General features: G+C 45.7%; 1 protein-coding gene across 2 annotated transcripts; it reads right to left on the reverse strand.

Annotated features, from left to right (window-relative positions):
- Positions 1-884: 884 nt before the first annotated feature.
- Positions 885-27,443, reverse strand: LGI2 (leucine rich repeat LGI family member 2; the record flags this gene model as incomplete). Of its 2 annotated transcripts, XM_082838186.1 has the most annotated exons (8): positions 885-1,702; positions 9,512-9,676; positions 15,879-16,048; positions 16,729-16,800; positions 21,895-21,966; positions 23,952-24,023; positions 25,056-25,127; positions 27,049-27,443. In XM_082838186.1, 8 exons carry the CDS (start codon positions 27,243-27,245, stop codon positions 885-887), a joined length of 1,638 nt encoding a protein of 545 aa, XP_082694312.1. The 2 variants fall into 2 exon arrangements, with proteins under 2 accessions (XP_082694312.1, XP_082694311.1); XM_082838185.1 differs by lacking the exon at positions 16,729-16,800 and having other exon boundaries at positions 9,512-9,702; positions 15,815-16,048; positions 27,049-27,245.

Consider the following 27,443-nt stretch of genomic DNA (forward strand, 5'->3'; position numbering starts at 1 on the left):
CTCAACAGATGAAAATACCTGTTCTATTGCTCTAAAGGACAGAATAAAAAGCACCATTCAGTCTTTGGCCTGTCTGCTGGTTACCCACAAACTCGAAGGATGGGTCCAGAGAAGCAGATGAGTCATGGAAAGCATCAAACAAGCACAATTGCTCTGGCCACCATGCGGGTCATCTCTGAACCCCAAGAAGAGGGGGAAGCTTCTTTGTCTCACTCCTGGGTCCACAGCCTGTGATGGACCAATACACGTGTCAGCAGAATATTTTTTCTGTAGCAGAGGAAGCAATGCTAAACGTTATTTTGTTAACACACCCGTGATGAACATCCATCTATATGAGCCAATGAAACAGTCAAGGCTCTGCTATTAGGGGGGATTCAGGAAACAGGGAAGGCTCAAAATAGCATTGCTGAGTGTTATCAGATTTTGAAACTAATCATCAGCAAATCTTTTCAGCTGACTTTGGCTTTAAGAGTTCTTACCCACTAGATTGCTAAAATGGAATGAGAAGGGCCCATAGTATGTTTGGTCTTTTTTTGTTTTTATTTCATTGTAAGAGCTGTCCCATCTTATCCGATTTTCTCCTTCCTCATTAAAAAGAAAAAAAGGCGCATTGTTTCCTTAGATGGTAAGACTTAACGTTGTACTGTTTTCTCAGTAATTACAGGCTTTCAGATGTGTTTTTAAGTGGGAGAATGGACATGTCATGCAGTTAGCCAATAAATGCAATCCCTGATTAAAATATGAGTTCTAAAAGTTTGAAAACTTCTAACTACTTCCCCAGTGCATTTGTAATTTCAGACCTGTGAACCTGGATTCTTTTTTCCCCTTGGTCCTCTCCTGTGACAGCTAAAGCTACACGTCTTTTAAATTCACCAATCACACCTTCACAAACTTAAGTCAACAACTATGTGTTCAAAAATCTTTGTCTTCCCTTTGAAACTGGATGCAAAAAAGAAATCTCTCCTGTCAGTGGAGACGGCTGTGAAGGAACGAGGCGCCTGCACATATATCTCCTTAAATTTTTTGAAGAGCTGCTTCTCTTTATCCCACTGGTATATCTGGGAGAACGTATAGTCACTCCCCAGGGCCAGGTAGTGATTCTCTTTAAAAGAAAAGGGCTGCAGGGTCATGGCCCCCCGGGATGGGAGAGCCTGGACCTCCACAAACTGCTTACTATTCCACCTCATGACCCTCGAGTCCCCGATGAAGCGGGTGAGGGAAAGGTAGAGGGCGTTCTGCATCCGGAAGCTCTTCACGGCCAGCACATCCTCCATGTTGGGGATGTCGCTGTGGGGGACAAACTTCTTAGAGCTTTTATTCCACTGGAGGATGATGGGGACCTGGGAGCGGCTGGAGAGGATCAGGTGTGATTTGCCGTCTATTTCAACAAACTCGGCGTCCGTGTCCCTGAACCACTCGTGCAGAGACTGGTACGAGTAGAATCCTTTGCTGTTCCATTTATACACGGTCGACAGACCGGCTTTGGAGCTGTCTGCGATGACAAAGAACGTCTCGTCCTCGATCTGAAACAGCTCGATGTCGTTGGGCTTGGAAATGCGAGAGACTTCTATGTCCTGGAATTTGACAAACTTGGTCCAGCTCTCGTCGTATCTGTAAATGTGGGAGCCGCCGAAGAGCTGGGCCACCACCACAAAGACCTGGTCGTCGATGAGGATGGCCTTACAGCCCACGATGGACTGACCTGCGCTCCAGAAGAGGGGAGATGGGGTTAGGGCAGCCACCGTGAGAAACACTCGTCCAGAGTCAGAGAAAGACAAATATTATATGATACCACTTATATGTGGAATCTAAAAATAAAACAAGTGAACTTATTTATAAAACAGAAACAGACTCACAGACATAGAAAGTACACTTATGGTTACCAAAGGGGAAAGGGGGTGGATAAATCAGGAGTATGGGGTTAACAGATACACACTACTATATATAAAACAGGTAAACAACAAGGACCTACTGCATGGCACAGGGAACTATATCCAATACCTTGTAATAATCTATAATGGAAAATAATCTGAAATATATATATACACACACACACATATATATACAAAATGGAATCACTTTGCTGTACACCTGAAACTAACACAATATTATAAATCAACTATAGTTCATTTTTTTAAAAAAAAGAAATAACAAAGAACAATGAACAGAGTAAATATTTATTTATGTAAATCTAAACTATATATAACAAAAATTTCTTTAGGTAAATTAACTGTATTGAATAATAATATATTAAACAATTAAGAATATTTTTGCGTTTAATCAAGAGAACGAAAAGGATAAATCTTTATGTAAATCTAATTGGTACAAAACAATAATAAAATCTTTAGGTAAATAAAAAAAAAATGCCCGTCCACAGTGAAACTGGAAGCCTTATGAACTGCTGGTGAGAAATATAACATGTTCAGCCACTGTGGAAAACAGTATGGCGATTCATCAGAAAATTTAACAAAGAATTCCCATATGATCCAGCAATTCCACTTCTGGGTCTGTACCCAAAGAACTGAAAGCAGGGTTTTGAAGAGATATGTGTACGCCGTGTTCATAGCAGCATTATTCACAATAGCCAAAAGGTGGAAACAACCCAAGTGTCTACTGATGGATGAATGGATAAACAAAATGTGGTATATACACACAATGGATTATTGTTACACCTTAAAAAGGAAGGAAATTCCGACACATGCTGTGTCATGGATGAATGTTGAAGACATTATGCTAAGTGATATAAACAGTCACAAAAAGACACATAGTGTATGATTCCACTCACATGAGGTACCTAGAGGTGTCAGATTCATAGAGATAGAAAGCAGAAGGGTGGTTGCCAGGGTCTGAGAGGAGGGGAGAATGGGGAATTACAGTTTAATGGGTACCGAGTTTCAGTTTTTCAAGATGAAGAGCTCTGGGGATTGATGCGTTTATTGAACCACCCACAAACACAGTTAAGACGGTAAATGTTATGTTATGTATATTTCCCCACAATTAAAACAAATAGTTTTAAAAGTACCTCCATCGAAATAGGTAAGTGTTGGTCACCTGGACCTCTGGCATCTTTGGAGGCAGGTGTATAATTCAGGAAATTCACTAAGACACCAAGCGAATTGTCTGCATGCTATTCCCGACTCCATAGGGGAGAATGAGGCATTTAAACGGGTTTCTTCTCTTGGGGGGTAAAAAGCTAGGAGTCAGGACTTAGAGGCAGGAAAAAAACAAATGTAATGAGAGCTCTTGAGGACGTTTGACCTTTTCTGATTTCTGAAGCTGAGCGGAGGCAGAACAGACCAGTGTTAAACCTTGTGACTCTAGACCACACGGCCCAGCACCTCATAAGCTTTCTGACCCTATGGCAGTTCCCTCAACTCCCTGTGCTCAGGCTCCTCCCCTACCAGATGAGACTAAGGACGCTGCCAGCCCTGACCTTACACAGCCGCTGTAAAGACTACCTGAGAAAGTTCACGGTCAGGGTTTTTAGTACAGAGCTTGCACACACAGGAAGTGATCAATAACTAGTCGCTCTCATTATTGGATCATTGAGGCAATTGAGATCACGAGCCATGATCTGAATGATCTAGCTCAGGCGGCACCAAACCAGAACTTTGCAGGAAAAGGGGAACATTTTCAGTCGTGACTGCCCTGTCTGGGTCACCTCCCATCACCGTCTCCCTATCTGCACCCAGACCCCCCACCCACACCGTTCCAGCCAGACAGCAATAAGACCACCCACATCTCAAAGAGTATTATTGGCCCGTCATCTAGGTCATTCAATTAAAAGTTATTTCTTTCTCCTAATTTTCCAGGCAGTTTGGACCAAAGTGAATTTGGCCTGTAAATTACAAGGATAATTACCCAATTTCTGTCCTCAGTATTAACATTGGGGGCAGACGGTTGGTGGATTTTCCGGTGGTATTTACTTTTCTCTTCCACTGCTTTGGCTTTCCTGCAAGAATCTGGTCCCTTTCCTTTGTTTAAAACTAATTATTGCATTTTTTCTGAGTATAAAGGTTTTTAATGTTCATCAAAGCAAATTCTGAAAATAATAATAGGTAAGACATAAAGGCACTATACTAAGCACTTTACATGCTTATTATATACTTAGCATACACTTAATTTTGTACCCTGTTTTATAAAGGCACAGAGAAGTTAAGTAACTTATACAAGGTCACACAGCTACAATGTGATGGAGCCTGGGATCCAAATCCAGGTAGTCTGGCTCTAGTCTACACTCCACCACCAATGTACCAAAAAGTACAAAGAAGAAAATCAAAATCACTTGAACTGCAAATGCTGAAATAACACTTAATATCTTGATATATTTAATTGCCAATCTCTGCACATATCCAAATGTGCCTTTTAAAAATAGATCTGGGCTTTTAGTGTACATGGATTTTTTATAACCTGCTTTTTTCCCTTGACCACTATGTTGTGAACATTTTCCCATGTTATTGCATCTTCTACAACTTGATTTTTTAACACTACATGGTATTCCATTGCATGGAGGCACCATATTTTATTTAATCCCCTACTGCTGGACATTGCACTTATTTCCAGTTTTTCATTATTGTAAGTAATAGGCTTCCCTGTAGAGAAATCTGTGTTTGAAAACCACCTGGCAGTGCCCTTAAATGGAGAGATTGCGGGGTAGACATTGTGCACATTGTTAAGGCTTCTGGGTTTCAACTACCAAACTGCTCCTCAGAAACTGCACTGACTCCCCCCTGACAGCACTAACTGAGGTGCATGCTCCTCCTGAGTCCCTGGCTACGGAGGTCCCTTCTATCTAGAAGCATCCTGCAGCTATCCTGGTCTCAGCCGAGGGGCCGTGTGAGAAAGAATTCCTTTCTTGGAGATGCTCCCTAAAGCGTCCTCTTTCCAGGTGTAGCCTGTGGAGTTGTAGCTTATGGAGTTGTCAGCAGCAGCAGAAATCCTCGTGTGTGTGTGTGTGTGTGTGTGTGTGTGTGTGTGTGTGTGTGTGTGTGTGAATATGTGTTTTAATCTAGGAGGAGAGATGCTGCAACATACTTAGTGGGCAGAAATCAAAAGGCAAACAAAATGAACCAAAAGCAGGAGAGCTGAGAAGAGATGTAGAGAGAAAAAGGAGCAAAACCTGGCGGTGGCGGAGGGCAGCTCATGACCCTGGGTCTCCCTCTCTCACTAGAGGATGGATGTCCCTTTTGCACAATGCCCAGCAGGGCCACAGAGCGGGAAGCATGTGTCCCTCTCATTCCTCGGAGCCCCAGACTTGCCGGCCATGGATGGAGAAAATCCTGCCCAGCTCTTGCTGACTCTGGGATCACCCTGTGATCAAACGAGATGATAAATGAGGCATGCACAGCCCCACGAGGAGAGAACGGTCCACGTTTACCTTGGTATTGTTCGAGGCAAGTGGTTCTGGGGCTGTGCCCTTGCTCATCCATTTGTCATCTGCCCAGCTCGTGTGAGCTGCAGGGCCTTCCTTCACACCAGGCTGAATTCCAGCAAGCCACACTCTTTCCTCCACAGAGCGAGCAAGGCCCCTACTTCTGTAACCACCCTCTTTCCCAGCCTCCCTCAGGCCATGCTCTGCTGGCCCTGGCACTCCTATGTTTTGAAAGTTGTGGAGACAATTTTATTGAAGTCAAAGAATTAGGGTCTATGGGAGAAGGAGGGCTGCTCCTATTTTTTTTTTCACTATAAAATAGAGACAATAAGTACACATTATGAGGTTGTGTAGCTGACGAAAGAAACAGCTTATAAATCACTGAGTATGTAAATGTGAGTTGCCTTCCTCTAAGTGAAAAATTATGTGATGAGATTTGTGTTTAATGGAAATTCATGCAATAAGGGAGCAGAGAAGGCAGACTTCATTCCAATCCGGTCATCAAGAAATGCTTCCTGTAGGAGGCTGCATTTGAGCCTGGAAACCCAGGTGAAGGGAGAAACAAAAGAGAGGTGGTTGAATTGTAAGATGTGATCAGAAATCAATGTGACAGGAATTTGGCAATATGTATTCGGAAATGTGTGTTGGGACCCTGATGTATGAAATCTGTGTGCTTTCATGAATTAAGAAGAGTAAGAGATCCAAACCTGGTGGATTTGCCTAGCGGTGGTAGCAAGGAATAATAATCAAATATCTATTTTTTATCCGCAACTGATATCCCAACACTTGTTGAGAACTTACTATACGCCAGGCCCCATGCTAAGTGTTATATAAGCTACCCAGTTAAATTCCCATGGGCCCAATACTATGATGATACCATTTTACAGATGGAATTCCCACTTTACAGATGAAAGGGGCTCATGGAAATTAAAACTTGGCCAAGGTCACCAGCTAGAAAGATCTAGAGACCGATTTATGAAAAACCAGTGTGACGTTGGAGTTCATAAACTTAACGAACACAATTTTGTAGCTCACTTCTTGGGCTTGGTTGTGAAGAGGATCCCAGTGGGCTGCATGTCCAGCTGCCCACCTCTCAGAAGATTCAGACTTCAACACTCAGAGGCCAAGGGATCCCTGGAAACCAGTAAGCTCCAGCCCTGGCTCTGGCCACACCCACTCTGCTCTCACTGACCACTTCCTACCCGCAGCTCTGCAGCCTCCGCTGGGTCCAGGCCATTAGCACTTGCCTGAATCCTTGCAACAGCCTCTCAACTACTTGCTCTGATTCCACTTTGGTCCCCTCCCCGCACACGGACTACTCTCAGCCCAGCAGCTGGACACAACTCAGCATTCCGTAGCAGGCACCTGCATCTTCTATGCAGCCTGGCTGACCTCTGCACAAAGGCAAAAGTCCAAGTCCTTCGTAGGACCTGCAAGGCCCCCATGATCAGCCCTCTTACCTCTCTGACTTCGTCTCCTACAGCTGCCCCTGGATCATTCTGTCCAAGCCAAACCAGCCACCTGCCTGTTCATCCAACAGGAAAAATACCCTCCTGCCTCTGGACTGCTGCACTCACTCTTCCCTGTCTGGAATGTTCTCCCCGCTGTTCCCACCCTCCATGTGCATCAAGCCCTCATGTCCCACAAGTTTTATTCAAACACCTTCTTAATGAGGCCTCTACCAGACACTCTATCTAAAATTTCAGTCCTCTCATGCCAACACTTCAAATCTTTACTCCCTGCCACCTTTTCCCTTCTTAGCATGCTGCCATCTAATGTGTTGTACGTATTACAATTATTTGTCTTATTTGATTGTCTCTCTCTCTCCCATTATAACACAGACTCCTTGAGGGTGGAGGTTTTCTTGTGACTTGTTCACTGCTATGGCCCCAGCACCTAGACTGGGCCTGGCTCAGAGGAAGCACTCAAGAAATCTTTGGGAACCAGTGAAAAAAACGAATGAATGACTAGGGGTGTGACCAGCTGCTGTATGTAGGAAGGGCAGGTGGAGGGCAATGCTGTCCCCTCCTACCAAGGTCAACCTGGGAGAAGGAAAGGGTGGGATGCAGCAGTGACAGGTCCCGGGCTCTGCCTTGGAAGTAACAGTGGAGTGATTCAACATGCCTGAGCCTACATCTCTTCTTTCGGAAAGGTAAGGAGGAAGCCAGCATTAAGAACTGCCTGCTTGGGACTTCCCTGGTGGTGCAGTGGTTAAGAATCTGCTTGCCAATGCAGGAGACATGGGTTCGAGCCCTGGTCTGGGAAGATCCCACGTGCCACAGAGCAATTAAACCCATGTGCCAAAACTACTGAGCCTGTTCTCTACAGCCCGTGCTCCGCAACAAGAGAAGCCACCGCAATGAGAAGCCCACGCACAGCAACGAAGAGTAGCCCCAGCTCTCCGCAACTAGAGAAAGCCCACGCGCAGCAATGAAGACTGAACGCAGCCTAAAATAAATAAATTTAAAAAAAAAAAAGAGAGAAAGAGGAAACACTTAAAAAAAAAAAAAGAACTGCCTTCTCTGTGCCTGGCACTCATCCAATTCTCACAACATCCATGGGAGGTACATCTCCTGCCCATTTCACCGATGAGAAAACAGAGGCTCAAAGGCCACAGCTACTTCCTAGCACATGGCAGAGTCAGGAGTAGAATCCATGTTCATAGGTTTTCAAAACCTGAGCTCTTTATGGTTCATATGCCTCCTCTCTCTTGAAGAGAGGTCACTTGTCCTCTACCTACGGGCAGGGAACCTGCAATAACACCTCAAACAGCTGTTATGAGCCCCAACGAACCTGACTCTCTGCAAGCCCACAACCAGCACCGGCAACAAGCACTGGCCTCAGAACTCCCTGCACGAGAGCACGGCTTCACTCTGCTCCCACCTCCTCGTGTGAGAGGGAGGAGAGAAGGCAGAGGGGCCTGCTCATTCAGCCCTCACTGACCTTCCAGGTCAGAGAAAAGATGGAAGCAGAAAACCATGCGGGTGGTGAGTTCCTCTCTCACCTCGTTTCCTCTAACATGGACCGGCTTTAGGGTCCTGAGGCCTGGGCTCCCCTCCATAGGTTCACCTGCACTGCTCTGTGCTGAGTCTGCGCTCGGAGCGAACGGGGCTGCTCCCAGGAATGTGGGCTCAGCACTGGGAGGCCAGATGGCATGTCGGAGCGTCAGGATCTACGTCTCATAGACCTCTCCGGGCTGCCAGATCGGCCTCATTAGCAGCTCTGCTCCCTGAGGGTGAACGATGCTCTCCCTGCATCCCCGCACCTGCTGCAAGGCCAGAGCCTCCGTATCTGGAAATGCTACCTGGGTACGCTTCTCTCCGCCCGAGCCAGACGCTGCTCGAACCAGAGAAGGAATCACTGAAGGAAACCCTCACGTGGGGCAAAAGTCAGGCCACGTGGTGCTGTCTGTAAAGTCAGTATTAGTATCAGATTGCACTTTGATAAATGAGAAGTCTTTGAAAGATTATTTTGACTCTATCCACTGATTTAAAAAGCAAGTAGACAGTCCATTTTTAGTAGCGCTAAGACACTGGGATTCAATCATGGCCCCAAATGAAGCTCTAAGTCTTATCCCAAAGGCTTGAATTAGGAAGGCACTTATGCTTATTTTGTATGTACTTATTAAAAGGAATCACCAGAACTTCGCAAGGGGGCAATAGAAACAGCTACAGTGTGTGTGTGTTCATGAGTGTGTGCATATGTGTACGTGAGCACGTGTGTGTGTGCGTGTGCATTAGCATATTCGTTAAGAGCTTACAAAAGTCAAAAGATTCATTTAGCTGCTAAAACGCTCCTGCAGTCTGAGGCTGTCATAACTGCTCAAAATCAAGGGATTCTGGGAGTGACTTCTCACCATTTCAGGAAAATGCTTCCCACCACAGGCCCCCATCCCCCTCTCCCTTTACAAAAGGATCACCAACAATAAACAGAATCACCACCTAAGGTTTCTGCTCTCGCCAATAACTGACCACGTCCAGAAAAAGTTGGAGGGAAGAGGGTGGGCTGGAATGTGTTCCCAAATCAAACCAAGCCAGAGAGCCAAGCTCCCTCTCGGGATAACAGAGAACATTTCTCCTCTCCCGGGCTTTAGGCCACGCTGAAACGAGGGCAGTACATCCAGTCAAAGCCATAACACACCTGTAATATTGTCATAGCTCCGGAAATTCATTTCGATGTGGTCCCACTCCAGCACCATGCAGTTCTCCATGCTGGGCTGAGCGATGGCCACGTACACATCATTCTTGGAGTTGAACGTATCCACTGAAACCGACTGGTATGGCAGAGTCTGATGAACAACAAAATCTGGGAAGGGGTGTTTAAAAAAAAGTCTCCGTGAGCTCTCCTGTGGGCATTATGGACCGCCATTCCCCTTCTATCCTTTCTCTCATCAGTTCCAAAGAGGACTGGGGAGGGGGGAGGGCGGGAGAGAAGCAACACACATCATGGCATGTTTCACTCTGGATGAGTCCAGAGAGTTCTGGCTTGTGCAGAAATAGCAGACTGAACGCACAGCTTCTAATACAGCTTCCTTGAGATAAATAGCTCACAAGTCTGGCTAGACGATCTCAAAGTTTTAAACAAATTTGGTGAGACTTGGCTTTCAGAAAGACGAGACAGAAAGGATACTGCAGGGCAACATTCCTGAAACTACGGTGAAATTTACTCTATGAAGGGCTGCTGGGGTCAAATTCCTTTGGGGAATGCTGTTCTTTTTAGCTCTCTCAGAATAGTCCAGGTAGTAAAGACAACTAAAAGTAAATTCCCCAAAGGGCACACTGCAGTTTTGGGAACCAAACCAAACTCTTTGACGAGGTCTTGGAGGTTTATAAAGCCCACTATGCGGGGAAGTTAACCTAGGTGTGTTTACTGGTTACTGGATTGGTAGCAGTGCTAAGTACGGCTGTGCCTGGGATCTGGGTACTGCTCTGCAGCTCCGGGAGCAGTTACAGGGGATCTATTCGATTTTCCAGCAATATAGACGCCATCCTATTTAAGCACGCATTCTGCTCTTACACTTAGTGGCAAGTCAATACCCATCATCTGTGTCGCTCCCTGAGCTACAATGACTCACTCTGTGAAATCTCGGTACGGAATGTACAGTCTGACCAAGAAACAGGGTTAGCATGCCCTCAGATGCAAGAACGGTTAGTGTGTGCAGTAGCTAGAGAAACAATGGAGAAAGAAGTTTTTTTAAAAAAACAAAATACTAATAAAGTTTAAGTTATTTCTTTGGCCAGAGATCTTTCAGGGTGCACTGCTTCTTAGCAGGCTAAAAGTGCCCAGGGTAAACTGAGGGTGGACGTCTGGCTTAGGAAAGTAGTTCCTAGGAGAAAATCCTGGCTTTGCCCACCTCGTCCCCCACCCAATCCTTATCCATGCCCACTGAAGTCCCATCTCCTCTTGCAAAGCTGCCCTGACCAGTCCAATCAGGGACCCTTCCTAACTTGCTGGACTCATAACCAGGCAATGTTGTTTACATATTATTATTTACTAGGATTTAGTCTCCAACATAGAGACATCAGGGTCTGATTTGAAGAAATGGGAGAGATCTTAGAGCCAGAAGCTGAAGCTCAGAGAGGGTGTATGCCCGGCCATGGACACACAGCCAGCGTGGTGTGTCTCCTGAACCAAGGGCTTCCTAAGGAAGGTCCTACACTTCTCAGAGCTCCAATGACACAAGCCCACAGCAGCCACTCAAGAAATAACTGACTCAGAAGCCTCATGAAAGATGTCAGCTGAGGGCTTCCCTGGTGGCGCAGTGGTTGAGAGTCCGCCTGCCGATGCAGGGGACACGGGTTCGTGCCCCGGTCCGGGAAGATCCCACATGCCGTGGAGCGGCTGGGCCCGTGAGCCATGGCTGCTGAGCCTGCGCGTCTGGAGCCTGTGCTCCGCAACGGGAGAGGCCACAACAGCGAGAGGCCCGCGTACCGCAAAAAAAAAAAAAAAAAGAGAAAAAAGTCAACTGAGAAAGGCATTAAAAGGGCAGGTACCAGGTAGTGAGTACGGAAGGCCCGTGCAAAAGGACTAGAGGCAGGTAAGGGGGCAGAGCAGCTGAGCGAGTGTTAAGGTGGGAAGCGTGGAGCCGGGGCCGGAAAAGCAGGTGCCCGTCAGCGGGCAGAAGGTAAAGCTGAGGAGTAAGGGCGGCGTGAGGCACTGGAAAGAGCGCTGTGCCTGGAGTCAGACCACCTGAAACCACTCCCTGTGTTTGAATCCCTGGGCTGCGTGCGCACCTCCCCTTACAAGGCCTCGGTTTACTCATCTGCAGTATGGGGGCAATGATCCAGGCTCGATGGCAGGAACAGACTAGGTAATGTGGTGGACATGCCAGCCTCAGGCTCAGCACACGGTAGGCGACTGATAAATATGGAATTGAGATCCAAGCAAGGACAGTCCCCCTCCACTGTCCTGGTCACCACTGGGCCATCTCTTGGGGACAGTGTTCATTTTAACGGCATCTAAGATAAAAGGCCGGAGCGCTGACTCTGCCTTTTTGCTGAGTGACCTTAGGGAAGTTACCCAACCTCTCTCTGCCTCAGTTTCTTCATCGTCTGTTGAATCCATACTCACGTAGAACAGTGCTTTGCACAAGGTGCGTGCTCAATACATGTTACCTTTTGGAGGGGCCCCTCTCGTTCTCAGTGGACAGGAGCTGCTGAGTAAGTGTTTGCTGGCTTGGTGAGTGTGGGAGGGCCGGCCTCGCCCCTGACCGTGGTGGGAGAGGACAGGGCTGAATGAAGGATGCTTGCAGGTACAGGGAGAAGAGGGAGAAGCAAAGAGGAGGCTGCCTCTGCACCCGACAGCAAGAGGTGGCCGAGGGACAGTGGGGACAGTCGGCAAGAGTGGAGGAGGTACCCCCCGTTCTGGAACATTTGGAAGAGCTGGGGCAGGTGAGATAGACTGGTTTCTACCCCGCCTGCACTTGCAGCTCCAGGAGCTCGGGCAAGAGCCTCAGGTTCCCCAGGAGTAAAATAAGGGCAACGTCTATTTCACAAGGTTGCTGTAGAGGCCGAATAGGAGAGTGAGGATTAAGTGTGAGCGCCCAGCCTCGGCTGCGGTGATCCCTCAGGAGTTCTACGTGCGTAACAGTGACAGTGTGAAGCTGCCTGCGTGAAGACCTAGGGGAGAGTCACCATGGATCCTAGTTCCCCCTCCTCTACCAAGTCCCCCAAAACACCAGCGTTGCTTGGTCAAAGACTAAAACCTGAAAAACCCCTGGTTCATTCCTGTGGGCCCTGGTGGCCCCAGGGTAGAAGTCGGAAAACGCTGCAAAAGGCTTCCGTGTTCACAGGCTGGGAAATGGGAAAAGGGAAATGGAAGCAGTCACGGTCTGCTTTCTTTCCTGGAGGTAGAAGAGGACTCAGAGAATACAGCTGCGTTCTTGTAATTACCACCAAGACGTCTATAACCTCCTCCAGCATCTCCGGTTGCCTTGCCTCATCCCAGTCTGCCCAAGGTTCCCAACACTCCTGATGCTTTATAACCCCCTCTGCTTGCGTTCAGAGCTTCCTGACTACACTCTGAATTCTCAGAAACACGAGCACTTGTGAGCTTAGAAATGCAGGCCGTTTAAAGTGCAGACCCAAAAGTTTCAGTTTTTTATTTTAAAAAAATTCCAGAATTTTAATTTTATTTTTAAAAAAATATAGAAAGCATTTTACAAATCTAGCCTTTCATGGTTCTATTTTCATTGATTTCCCCCAAACATTGGTTTCATAATATTTTCTATATACTGGCTATCTGGCACAGCACAGACTGTTAAATCATTCGAGCTATAAAGCTAATTCTTAATAGGACACTCCTTCTCCCCCTTCGCCGCTCCTGTCCAAAAAAAGGAGGAGAAGAGAAAGAAGGAAGAAGGGAAAAAACCGGTGAAACAATATGATTGATGAATGTGTGTTTGTGTGAATGGGGGAGAGGACTCGGGGAATTTAAACATCTTCCCCATCACCATCGTAAGTTATTTCTCACAAACGGCAAAAGCACATTCATTGTGGAAAGATCTCAAACAATCCACATGCTGATATGACATCAATTTACTGGTGTTAAAGTATTAATGGCCTTCTCTGCAAAAAGCACTTCCACTTCCATTCACATTGGATTAAGTTCATGATGTCAGTGGGACTCTTACAATTTAGGCCTTGCTCCCACTGGAATCAACAGATTTTTACATACCTATTTATAGCACTTGCAGAAAATAAATTATACATGATGCTGATCCTATTGGGAGAGAAACTGCACATTAATGCATTATTTCTCTCTGCATTTTCATCAGCCCTGAAATAGGGAAACTAACGGGACAATTAGGATGCAAAATTCACACCCTCTGAGGAATTTAGTGAATTATCCACCTAACATGGGGAATTATGAGTAGGTAACAGGGATTTTTGAGGTGGTTAAAAATAGACTTGAAGCAGAGGGTTATGGAGGGACTGATCAAGCTGCAGAGCTGAAACCGGCCAGGGGTGGCTTTGTGGTGTTAATTACACCCCTGTGCTGAGGAACAGGATGGTAATGTACCCTCCTCTCCCTGGGAAGAACAAGGTGAGACATCTACCGGAAGAATTTATTCCTTTGCTAAAACCCCGAGCTAAGAGGAAAACAGTGCACTCAGAAAATGTGCTTCTTCCCCAAACTCGAGTGAGGATGTAGTCATGGTACCATGAGTCTTAGACTTGGCTTTCCAACTTCCATCCATCCTCACCTATCTCCTCCCTGGCCTTAAATAGAGCACCAGCGTGTGAGGCTTGATCTGAGCCAGAAGATAGGAACCCCCAAAACTCATACTTTATCGACCTAGTTCTTACAAGGCAGGGACTATATTTGGGGGGAGGGGGTCACAACTTGGTGGCACGATTTTTTCGTGATGGAAGACACCGTGGGTGAGAGCTCATCTGTTCATGAGCCTTAAAGGGATAAAACAAGAGCAAAGACAGAATCATCTTCTCCCTGTTTCCAGGCGGGGGTGGGGGGGCGGACTTCCTAAATTTTAGCAAAAAGCTTGTCAGCAAAGATAAATATGTATAAGAGAATGCCCCCAAATGTGTTAAATGTGCCCCATAGATTCTGGGTTTAGGACAGATTCCTAGTTTCCAAGGCCCTCTATAGTCCAAGCCATTTCTCTCTGAGATTGGCAACGTTGTCACACACTAGGGCCGGGAGTGAAGAGAACAATGGAAAAGCTGCTCACTTCAGCATGGGGTTCAGAGAACTCTCCAGAAAAATGAGAAGAGGCAGAGAGGCACCCCCGCGAGCTGGGGTTTCACATTTCATACGGCATGGCCTTGAATGCCACCTTTTGGTGCAAACGTCACTGACCGTGACCTCTGATAGACTGCACTGCTCTACAGTACAATAAATAACCCCCCAGTGGCCTCAGCTGGCTAAAGGGCACCTGCCAATTACACAGCTGAATAAGTCCCTGTTCAGTGATGAAAGACAAGGGCATTTCCATAAGACTTCAGGTTTCCTCTCAGCAAAGAACAGAACTTGTCAGGTCCCTTATTTACAAAGATATCTAGAAATAATTTTTACTTTTGAGTTTGTTTATTAGATCGGGGGATAGCAGTAGGACTGGCCTAAATGTGATATTTTGTTCTTAGAGTTTTTTTGTCTTTTGAGTTTCCGTAACTATTTTCTGAGTTCTCTTTTCTGCTGCTCCTACTGACATGACTTGAGGCTTTGTAGATACCAACTCTCAGCCTAAGTGTTTATTTTTATAAGTATAAGTATTTTATAAGGTAAGCAGGTTTCATACTGTGGATTGATCCACTCTCCTTTAAAATCTGCCTTTTAGAAGTTATAGAAACTCCATCTAAGCCTTTCATATGGAGATATTCTTGGGCTCTCTACAAGATATGACAGTTGAGGCAGTTAGTATTTTAGTTTTATCTTATAACCTGAAAACATATAAACTGAAACCCTGAGGCAGACTCTGGAAAACAAAATCAAACTTTCTTGACATTTTTTTCCTCAATGCGAATTTTTCCTTTTGATAACTACTTGTTAACTTATATTCCTACTTTGCCATTGATTAAGATGCCTAGCTATCTCATTTTACACGGAACTACAAAAGCAATTTATAAATTTTAAAGTCTGGTATTTATTAGTTAAATGTCCTATAAATTTCATAGTATTCAATCAAGAGAACAGTGACTTAGGTCTCTCGGTACTGTCTTTATATGAAACCTAGACTGCTTTGAAAATGTTCTCATGCCAAACTCACCTTTGAGCTTAAAAAAAAGAAATCTTTAGACAAATTTGAATTTTGTAAAGAATCAAAAAGAATCAAAAGTAAAGCCAGTGCAGTTAACAAAAATCCTTCCAAACTGTTGAGATATTTTCCTTGCCATATCAAATCATTTCTTTGAGAATGCTTAAACTTCCCCTAAAATAATTTTGATAGAAAACTTTTACCCCCATGTTTCCCCACTCCCTGTTGACAGTCTAAAAGAAAAACAAAGGGTTATTCTAAATATCAGACTTGGATGATAGAGGTTCTGAATACCTGTAGTTGTGCATTCGTAGTCAAAGCTGGTCACGTCATTCAGCTTCTTTTCCTGATATTCTGGTGGACCGATACACAGGACATCAGAAACAGTGGAATTTGTCATCTTCAACCACAGATACAACCACTTGGCTTTGCAGTCACATTCAAACTTATTGCCCCTTAAATCTCTAAAAAACAAAACAAACACAGACACAGAGAAACAGACATGTCGGAAATATTTTGGCCCTAACATGAAACTCCAGAAATCCTGATATCCTGACATATTTAATAACTCCCCCAAATGGAATTTTTTTTAATTTTGTATTTAATACATCCGATGTCTTTTACGTACCACTGACTTTATTTAACACTCTTCAGTGCCCATGATTTTAACCGTATAGCACGCAGAGAGTGCTCAGAGTTGACACGGCACCATTTTTCCAAATCCTCTTGAAACTGTCACCACGCCACGGTGGAAATGGGGGAGAGGTGACAGAAGAACACCACCCAGCATAGGTTCTCACAAGCAAAACCAGGACATTACAGGAAGATAGTTTTGACAAACACAATTGAAACTTTAAGATCTTGTTAAACTTTGCCCAGCAAGGAGTGACAAGCACTAGGAGACAACGCAGATGGATACGCTACTGCTCTCTGGGAGAAAGGAAGCCCCCAGACCCAGCACGCCAAATTACCATTGGCCTAATGCTACTAAGTATACGGCAAAGCTAACACAATACAAACTATATGCCGTTTCCCAGTATTTGCTACTTTGTCATAGATTTTTAGGTACAACATTAAAAAAATGCAGTGTAGGGGGAGAGGGGATTTCAAGACAAGCAACATAAACTTAATTTTCATTACTTACAGTTCAATCAGAGAGTCTAAATCACTGAAGACATCCCTTGGGAGTGCTTTTATGTGATTATTGGCCAAAGAACTAGAACAAAAAAGTTACATTTTAATGTGGTTATTATCTTCATGTCCTATCCCTCTGAAGTCCTTTAAATAAAGCAAGTGATTTAAAACAGAGTTCTAAACCTCTTTAGCAAAAGGTAGTTCAATTTCTGGCTTTGGTCATTGATACTGAGATAAAGAAATGAGTTTAGTTATACAAAGATAACATTATAGATGCTGGAGCACACAATGTCCGTTTTTTGTTTTGTTTTTAAAACAAGCATTGATTAAGCTCTTGATACACGTTAATCATCCTCAGATGGCATCTCACGTTTCGCAGAATAAAAGTCAAAGTCCCTTTGATGGCACCCAAGGCCCTCCATTGTCTAGTTACCTCCATTCCCACTTACCTGTGGGACTGAATCTCTGAGGATTCAGATCACCCACCCCGGTGCCTTTGCTATTGCTCACACAGGCTAGTCACACTCCCAGCTCAAGTTCTCTGAACTCGGTGTTCATCTGCCTGACGCTCTCGCCCTAGGTGTGGTTCATCCATCGCCTCCTTTAGGTCTGTCCTCCACTTTCACCACCTTCCCTGATCTCTACACAACTCCTTTCCATGCCCTGTTGATCTCCACTGCACTACTGTCACTTAGCATACAATATATATTAATTATCTATCTATTTGTTTACTGACTCTGCATTCTCCCTATACATAAGCAACATGAGGACAGAGATTTTTGTCTGTCCACATCTGTATCCCTCGCATCTAGAACAGTGCCTGGCACATAGTGGGTACTCAGTAAAGTCTTTCTGAATGGATGATTTAAGCACTAAAATGAGAATGATAAAAAGATAGATGTACAGTCTTATCCTAAGAAGTTCCCTCATGGGGCATCTAAGTGAATTTTATTACTTGTGACTATTAAAAAATAGTATCTACTTTATGTAAATACTCTTTTACATAAAGAATCTCAGTTCTAACACTAATGATGATAGAAAATCTCAGTGAACCACAATGTTTAGGGAATGACTGATTGTGATCAATTTCATTTTCTCATTAATTAAGGTTGACCAGAAACCATATTTTGTATTTTTGCTCTTAGTGTTGGAGATCTTTCTAAAATGTCCTAATCTACCCCTCATCTCCAGGAAGCAGACTTGAACAAACATCATCAATGCTTTCTCTGATGATTCAGGATTATGCAGTGCCCTGTCATCATCCTGCTGAAGACGAATGTACATGGTGCTGGGCTGCTGACGTAGAAAGATGAGAGGTGTTGAAATGACGTACATCAAGTCTGATTTCTCCCAGGCATCATGCCCTAATGTGAGTCAGCGAAAAAACTGACGCTGACTTTTGTTTTCTTTTATACATTTGAGTATACAAACAGCAAAACATATAAATGATAATCCCCATGTAGGTAATTCAGCACCAACCTCTTTAAAAACATAAAGGAAATTAATCTTTTGTAGCATCATAATGACCCATCCCGGAAGTAGGAATGAAAGGGTGCTCCTCCTTAGAATCAACTAGGGTAGAAAGTTTGTGCCCATTTTAAATCCAAACATTCTTGCTGAGTGAGAGCAACGGAATACGGGGAGACCTATAGTTTCTAAATTATGTCTTTTCCCATCCAGTTAACCACGAATGGATTAAAATACAATTTCATGTATTATTTTACCTTCCTTTCCTAAATGATTTATTGGTACAATTTTAAACATGTTGGAAAACAGGCCGAACAGATTGAAGTCGTAACTACAGACTGTAGATTATAGACTACAGAGTCTGTAATCAGACTGAACATTCTCTAGAAGTAGTTTCTTGAAATTTAAAAAGGAGACAGTTTTGATTTTTTTTTTCTGGCTGCTAGTCACTTTTTCTGGAAAGTAAAGTACAATATTTTTAGCTAATTAAAGGTTACTAGTTTAGCTAAACATTTTTAGTGAATTGAAACGCATTGGATTGAAGTGCTAAGCATATACGGAATGGTCAAGGCCAAAAGAAAAAAAGCTGAATGTTTAGTAACTGTTCCAAGTGTTCAATTTAGATTACAGAAAGCTGAATGATTTAGATGGACTGCCCGCCCCTACCCCGCCCAGACTCCACGCATAACATCTCACTTTCCACTTCATTTTGTGTACAAGTTCATGGTACTTCATTTCTAAAACTACTTAACAGCAACTGGCCTCTTGGGCTTTGTGGGACCGCTGGAAAACAAATGTCCTAGATTTTAGTTACAGATTGGCACTGCTCCTTCAATGCTTTGAAACCTGATCTATGTTTCTTTACCTATGGATGTGAGTCTGCAGGTGTTGGAAAAGTTCATAAAGGTAAAAAAGCAGATACTTAAAACAAGCAACTTCCAGATAGTCACTTCCTTAAGCACAGGAGTGAACTTCAGAGAGCTGATGTGTTCTCCTTGCTTAGAAGTTTACAAAAAAAAGGGGATGGGGTGGGCTGGGAGGATCAGTTCATTCTTTCAACAGTGTATTAAATGTTTTTATTACTACCTACATCTCCAGCCCAGAGGAGTCAACTTTAAAAGTCATAAGACTTGCCCTGCAGTAGAGCACATATGGAAAACCCAGCTTAGTAACTCATTGGTCAGTCAGTGAATCAGAAAGAATGTCCTGCTGGCTTAGCCCTGTGTGAGACCCTGAGGGAAGAGCAGAGCTAATGGAAGATCAGCAGGGGCCCTGCCCTCAGGGAGCTTTCAACACAGCTGGGGAGATGAAACTAACATCCGTGAAACAGCACCAACCAATATGGCCAGTGTCTACAGCAAAGTGCCGGTTGTGTGGAATCAGCTAGGAGGGCTGCAAGAGGTGTGGAGGGGAGATCAGGAATGGCTCCAAGGAAAAGACAGAACTTAATCTGGGCTGTGAAGGAAAAGGTGGATTCCAGGAGATCATGGGCAGAAGAAACCGTATCCTGGGCAAGGGAAAGGATGTACGGGAAAGGCCCAGTAATGGGGTGAACTGGGTGTGCACAGGGGCGCCCTGAGAGCCCAGTGTTGTGGGCACATTCAGGGAAATGAGCTGGAGAGCTGGGGGGAGGCGGGCCCCATAGGCTTGACTGTGGGATGGGAACACACGCTGGATGGGCTTAATCTCCTCTAATGCATCAGATGCGCTCTGGACCCAAACAAAGGACTCCTTTGTTCCCTCTGTGTGTGCCCCCTGCATGTCACACAGACAAGGAGGTGCCTCTTGCACACATATGGGTGATACACAGCATATGGTTGTATGTGCAGTTGTGCAAGCATATACACACAGTTATGTGCACACATGAATAGAAGTCCATGTACCCAAGGGCCCACATGCACAAAGATATGCAAATACATATGCACAATACCTGCATATTTACATCTGTTTTCTGACCAAGGACCCAGAGCCAACTGGTCCGATGAAAGTTGACATCTGGGCGAACTCAACCAGTCACACGGGCTTTACTTTAGGCGTATAATCTGCCCAGAGCCTTTGCTCAAAAACAAAGCCCTTCATTCCTGACTTCTGGGAACTGGATTTGTCTTGCCACAGCTGTTCTTCTCCAGACCCCCACAGTTGTCTTCCTAGCAGACCCTGTCTAGCCACCCAAACTGCCAAGGCTACTCAGCAGCCCCTGGAAAAAACTGAGGCTTCTTCATTAGCGGAGGGAGGGAATGATGCTATTGTTGTGAACGATGACGATGATGAGGGTAACAACGCCAACCAGACCTTGAACATTTACCGTGGATAATGGGCCAGATGATTTGCAAGCAAGCACTAACCCACTACGTGCGGCAATCTTACGAGGTCTGTATAATCATCCCCATTTTTAAGGATGAGAAAAGTGAGGCTCGGAAAAGGCTAAGTAATACTAACAAATGGTGGCCTTGAGATTTGCACTCGAGTCTATTGTGACTCAAAGCCCATTGTCTTCGCCCCTACAAGAACGTGGGGATTTGGCATCTAGGTTGAATCTGAAAACACAGTCAAGACTTTTATAGCAAGGAAAGAAAACATGGAGGAAGGATGCCAATGAGAGTCTGATGTTGTCCAGGATCAGCTGTGCTGCTCCAGATGTTTAGAGACTCCCATTTCCACTCCCTCATCTCCTTACTCTACAAGCTGTAACTTAGGCAGGACTTCTGATCGGTAGCATTCCAGAATCAAGTGCTTACTGAACCTACAGACAGACCTTTGCCTCTATCAGGGTCTGATGTGAATGATTATCTCCTTAGATGTTGTATCGGTTTCGGTTACACACCCTGGAGGTATTGCCACCCTGCCTAATACCCCTACTCAAAGCCCTCTAACTTCCCCAATTGTCTTTTTACCACAGATAAGCTGACTATGGAGATGGGATATGTTATCCTATGTTATCCTACTCAAACACAAAGTTTCTAGCGTGCAAACGGTTAATAAATTGCTCCTGCCAAGACAATGACGATGTTCACATTTTCATAAGCACAGGCACTATTCTTCCAGTTTTCTAAATTTGCTAAGTGTGTGTGCTTGCTTTATTTGATATGCCAATTCAAATCAATTTAATTTTTTCCTCCAGAAAGCTATTAAAGAACCCAGAGAGCTTAGCTTAAACCACAGATTAATCCAACATAAAAAAAAGAAAAGCTATTTGCATCCAAATGAAAGGAACCACAAAAATGTCTCTATTCTACTTCACCCTAATGTCGATCCTCCATTCAACAAACATTCTTCAATGAGTCAGGTAAGCCTCAGTTCCCAAATCTGTACAATGGGGAGGCACAGATTATGGTGAAATATAAAGAAGAGAAGGCTTAGTGAGCACTCAGCCCAGGGCCTGGCACAGAGTAGGTATACGATACATGTTCCATTCCTTCCCACCTCGTCCATCACTCCCAGCTCAGAGTGCTCCTGTCACATGCAGTCATATGGACCATAACGGCAATTCATCGGAAGGACGGAGAAGATAAGAAAGCCAAGTGTGTGAGTGATCACAATGGGCTGGTGTCTGATCGACAATACAGAAACTGCTCTGGCAATCTGGCAATGAGTTTCCTTCAGAAGCTATCACAATATGTAGAAAACAGTCAAGAAAGAGAGAGGCACTGGGAAGTGACCCTCACGCTACACATTAAATAGGGCTTACAACACTTTTCACAGGACTTACAGGTGAGTCAGGTCACGAAGGCCACGGAAGGCGTTTCTTGAAATGGTTTCTATTTTGTTCCCTTCAATGAACCTAAGGAGAACAGCCATATAATTAAACTGAATTTTCTCTGCTTAATATCTCGAAAAAACGATACTGGGATGCTTTCAGAATGAAATCTAAAAGCATTTATAAATTTCAGAAATTCATCTCCAAAGGCTCGGTCAGCTATACCAGATTCCAAGTGGGAGCTGGGTGTGTGTGCAAGAGTGCCTCCACACAAGCGTGCTTTTTGCACTCCTTCCAGAAGCAGCCTGGAAGTCTTCAAAGTCAGGATTGGCAGCATGGGTAAAAACATCTTGGGGGGAAAAGGAGAAGAAAGCCCTACACAAAGGCAAGATATTCTCAAATTCCGCAAGACTGGAACACTTCCAGACATCTTCCCCCTCCAACCTTCTTACATTTCACAGTGCCTGGCTATAATACTTCTGTTAACATCATTGCCCCTTGAGGGGAGCCCATTGTTTTACCTCTTCATATTAAAGTCTTTGCCCAGGGAGAATTCCATTAAGCTTGGCTTCCGGCAAGCTTGAGTTCATCATGTCCTACACAGTGTCATCTCTGAACAAGTGGGTGACAAGGCAAGGATATTCTCAAGATCTCTAGGCTACTTGGAAATAGAAAGTATAAGGAAGTTGAGCATGGGCCACACTTCTTTCTCTGTGCTAAGATGTCTTAGGGCTTGCACACAGGACCTTGCGGTAATAACTCCAGCCATGCTTTAAAATGGGAAATACATGAAGCGAATGCACTAGGACTATTCCCTAGGGCCACAGAGAACTAAATTTTCGTTTACGGCATCACATTTCTTCAAATGTAAGAAAGTCTCTGATGAGATGGTCCAAGGGAGACTTTGCAACATGATGTTTTTCGTTAGTGAAACAGTTCTTGATTCGTAGACTGAGAATGATCTGGTGCCTGTTTTTTTTTTGTTTTGTTTTTTGTTTTAAATCAGGGGTCTATTCAGTAATAGACTTCAGTATAAGCTGAGAAGCGAACTTCCTCCTCACAGTAACCTTGACAGGAAGATGTACTGCTTGAAAGAGAGAATGGATGGTTCTTTGTTCACCACCTCCATCGGCTGTTGATGTGCTCTGATAGAACCTAGTTGGCCTAGCACTTCAGCCTGACCACTCTTCCCAGGTTACATAGACTATCAAGTATTATGAGAGTACCCGTATTATGTATCCTCTGAAGAAAGAATTTCTCCAGAGACATCTTTCCTGAGGACAGGAAATCAGCAGAGAGCTTTCTTAGACCCAGGATGTATTTAGAATTCCAACATCTACCTGTTAACCTCAGATAAGAAAGCAGAGACACTGATTTTAAAAATCCCCCTGAATGCTAGGTAAGGAAATCCCATCTGATAGCAGGATTAATATTATTACAAAGTGACAGAAGACAAGGGTGGAAGAACTTAAGGGGAAAAGAGATGACCTGAAAGTGTGAAGAGGCAGAAATCAGAGCCAGGCATTGCTGGGGGGGAAAAATGCACAACTGAAAAGGGAAAAATAACCTTTATTTTAAAGGAGAAAAAACAAAATTAGACCCTCAGCTGCAGCTCACAGGAGACACTGCAAACGGGATATAGGACAGGTAAACTAAAAACGTGAAGCTGTATCCCAAACAGGGAGACTTTCTTAAAAGTATGTAACCCTCAGAATCCTTCGGCTTCATTTCTGGCTGATCAGCAAATCCATGTCTAGCTTTGAGAGGTAAAAATATCCAGTATAATTTCCAATTGTGCTTATGACATGACAAATTAAATGTCAGCACAGAATGAGTGCATATCTTTCCTTCTTTGTTTCCTTTCCCCCTCTTTGGCTCCAACCTCCTCCTGTCTCAGCATGTTTATACACAAGTCAACTATAAAAGGTCAGCGCTGAAAACAGAATGGGGTTTTCTGAATTTTCTCCACCCTTAAGCTCTCTAAGAGATGCTGTCCCAGCTTGGAAAGCAATACAGCCATTCCACTGACATACCAAACGCTTAGCAAATAGACAAAGCACAAAACTTACAGGTATTCAAGATGAAAAAGTCCAGCAAAAGCATCATCCCGGATGACTGTGAATGAGTTAGAATTCAGCAATCTGAAAATAAGAGACATTAGGTTTCAATGCAGAAGTGTAAAAGTTGAGTCACAGAGTGAAGCCATTTCTGTTTCTTTTGTTATGTTCTGATCTGTGGGCAAACACGGGCTCTTCTCAGTGTAAAACTGGCCCATTCGGTGTGCAGCCTGACTCAGACACTGATGGACAATGGCAAGTGGATTCTCTTTGGCCAGATTTTCTGGTCACTCCCATTATTTCACCTTTCTTCCCTACGGGTCTCAGTAAATATGACCTGAGAGCTCCTATTCCCATAATAACATTTAGAGGTTAAAAATGGAGGTTCTCTTTTAAAGTGTTTAAAAGAGGTTCTCTTTTAAAGTGTTTAAAAGAGGTTCTCTTTTAAGGTGTTTGGGAAATGGTACGTTTAGGTGAAATTCAGGTCATAATTCAATGTAATCATGTCCCCAGTTGCTGGATATGGGCGATGGCATCTACAGTAAAGTCCTTGACAGGAATAAAGATGCAGATGTAGAGAATGGACTTCGGGACACGGGGAGGGGAAAGGGTAAGCTGGGAAGAAGTGAGAGAGTGGCATTGACATATATACACTACCAAATGTAAAATAGATGGCTAGTGGGAAACAGCGAATAGCACAGGGAGATCAGCTCGGTGCTTTGTGTCCACCTAGAGGGGTGAGATAGGGAGGGTAGGAGGGAGACGCAAGAGGGAGGGGATATGGGGATATATGTATACATAGAGCTGATTCATTTTGTTATAAAGCAGAAACTAACACAACAATGTAAAGCAATTATACTCCAATAAAGATGTTAAAATAGATAAATAAATAAAGTCCTTGAGGAAAACATGTGCTGAAAGAAGGAAAGGACACTGCGCACTGGGGACTCAGCTCAGTGGGGACACAACAGGGCAAGTAAACACTAAGAGCCAGCCACAGTTTACTTGTGGAGCTTGGGTATCTTGGGAAGGACTGATACCCAAGAGACAGAGACAGCTCTTCCCAGGACCACACCTCCAGGACCGCCATTTCCAGAGAGGACTTCCCATACTCACAGCAGCTGCAGGGAAGGCAGATGAGAAAACATTCGGTCCTTGATTTCCGAGAACGTTCCATTTACCAGGCTCCTACGGGCAAGAGAGGAACAAAACAAGGACTAGGTTGCTTTGAGGAAGTGCCGGGCAAGATGGACGAGAAGCCTTATCCTCTACCTGTGCTTTAAACTCCTCCACTCAGGAATGAGGCTTCAAATGGTTGGCCAGGGTCTTCTCAGGAGTAAGAACAAGCTGAGTCCAGCCATTTTCCAATGAACTGGATCAATAGGAAAACTGGACTGAATAACAGGAACCGTTACTATCAGTCTAGCTCCTTGCATAGACATCATCTCAGCCGGTTTATATCAATAACCCCTCACTTCCTTTTCTTAACTACAGGAGGCCCTAGCTGAAGACGGATAATTCCTTCACCTCTGCCCATGATTCTGTTTGTGTAGACACAGCATAAGTGTTGGCCGACGAAACTCAAGGGTAGGATTAAGTGTTCCCCTTGGGAGCACATCTCTGAAAGTCGCTCAGAGCACTTCTGATTAAATGCACCGTGAAAGCCTTGGGAAACAACCCAGAGACACCTGAACTTGAATGTGTGGTGGGAGGCCACGCCATCTGCCAGAGTTAACGGCCAATCAGAACAAGGAACCTGACTATTTTAGCCACCAGGGCCCCTATCCTTTCTGGCCGCAGTAGGACCTCAATACATCATTTCAGAATTATTTCAGTTCATATGCAGATCCGTTAAGCAGCTGCTGGTCTAAGGGATTTAACCAGGGGAATTCTCATTTCTGGAATGCTCCATGTCACCCGACTTAGCAATATTAGGCGTCAAACAGGCCCTCTGTTTCTGCTCAGCCAGACTCTCCTGACTGCCTATAAATGCAAACAGGAAGCCCTTCACTCCTGGGTCCAGGCCCCAGCGCCTTGCCTGGGGCGGAGACACGGAAGTGGAGCACAACAGCAAGTGAGAGCAACCCCCTGCTCTCCCATGGGAATCCCTGCCTCTACGATGGAGTGGGCATCACCCAGCACCTTGGCCTGGATGTGGGAGTCATTTCAGCAGGAAACATTTCCCGGCAGTGAAGATATTGCCCAGTAGCCCCTTCCCCAGCCATTATGAGAGCTGGCCATGTGGTTTGAGCGGCTGTGTGAGGCCAGGCTGAAAGCCCCTGAGCAGGTGGACCCATAATGGGAAGCCCTTTCCTGTCCGTTCCTCCAGCTGAATAAGCAGCCAGCACAACACGCGGTGAGGAGGGGGGCAAGAAGCCCTTATGAGCTCAGGGCAAGGAGTCCGGCTGACCCCCAGCACTTGCCCTCTGGGCTGGATGCCCACATTCCCCAATGCTCCGCCAGGTCCTCTGTGCTTCCCTCTTCCGGGCCACATGCGGCGGCATCTCCACTTCTAGAGGTGACATGCCTTCTCCCAGCTACTGCCCCACCTGCACTGTGGACAGGTCCAGAGGAGGGAACCGTGTAAACCACAGCCCCAGACCTCAGGAGGGACGGTGAGGCCTCATTCCTCTGCAAGCGCTCCAGTCATGCTCGGCTGCATACACAAGCCCCCCACACAACCTTCCCATCCCCAACACACATCCTCTCAAACTTTAATGCACCCCAGAATCACCTGGGGAGGCCAAATGCAGACTCCAAGCCTCCGCTCTCGGACCCTGCATCATTCGGTGCGGGCCCCGGAATCTGCATTGGCACAAGCCCCCCCAGGTGGATCTGATGCAGGTGGCCCGCGGGCCAGACTTTGAGAAACACTGCCCCAGGGACTTGTCTGGCTTCCCAGACTCTGGATCTCGGGTTCCCCTCATACTCCCCGGGGCCCGAGACTCCAACCCACGTCCCACCGCGCGCCCCAACCCAAACGCAAAGGAAGGGGCCGGGAAGTGGGGTCAGGGTCGCGCTGTCCCGGCGCCAGAGACAACTCCCGGGCGGCGGCGGGCGCCGGGTGGGGCAGGACGGGGCAGGGGCTGCCGGGGTCCCACTCACTCACAGGGAGCTGATGTCGCCCGGCACGATCCTGGGCACCCAGGAGGAGCCCACGCAGATGATGGACTCCTTGGTACAGCTGCAAGTGGCGGGGCAGCGCGCCAGCCGCCTCACCTGCGCGCTCGGCGGGATCAGGCACGCGGCTCCCAGCAGCAAGAGCAGCCGTCCCGGCGCCCCGCCGCCGCCCCGCCGCAGCGCCATGCCGCGTCCCCGGTCCCCGCCCCGGCCGCGAACCCCGCTGCCGCGCCGCGCGCTCGGACTCCGCGCCGCTGCAGACGCGGGCGCCGCTCGCTGCTTCCCCGCCGCCGCCGCCGCCGCTGCTGGCTAGGACTAGGGCGCCGCGGGTGTGGGAGGCCGAGCCGCAGCCGAGCAGCATGCTGGCCGTCACCCCCACTCGGC

This window comes from Leucopleurus acutus (genome assembly GCF_964270905.1).
Source record: "Leucopleurus acutus genome assembly, chromosome: 4".
Taxonomy (NCBI): domain Eukaryota; kingdom Metazoa; phylum Chordata; class Mammalia; order Artiodactyla; family Delphinidae; genus Leucopleurus; species Leucopleurus acutus.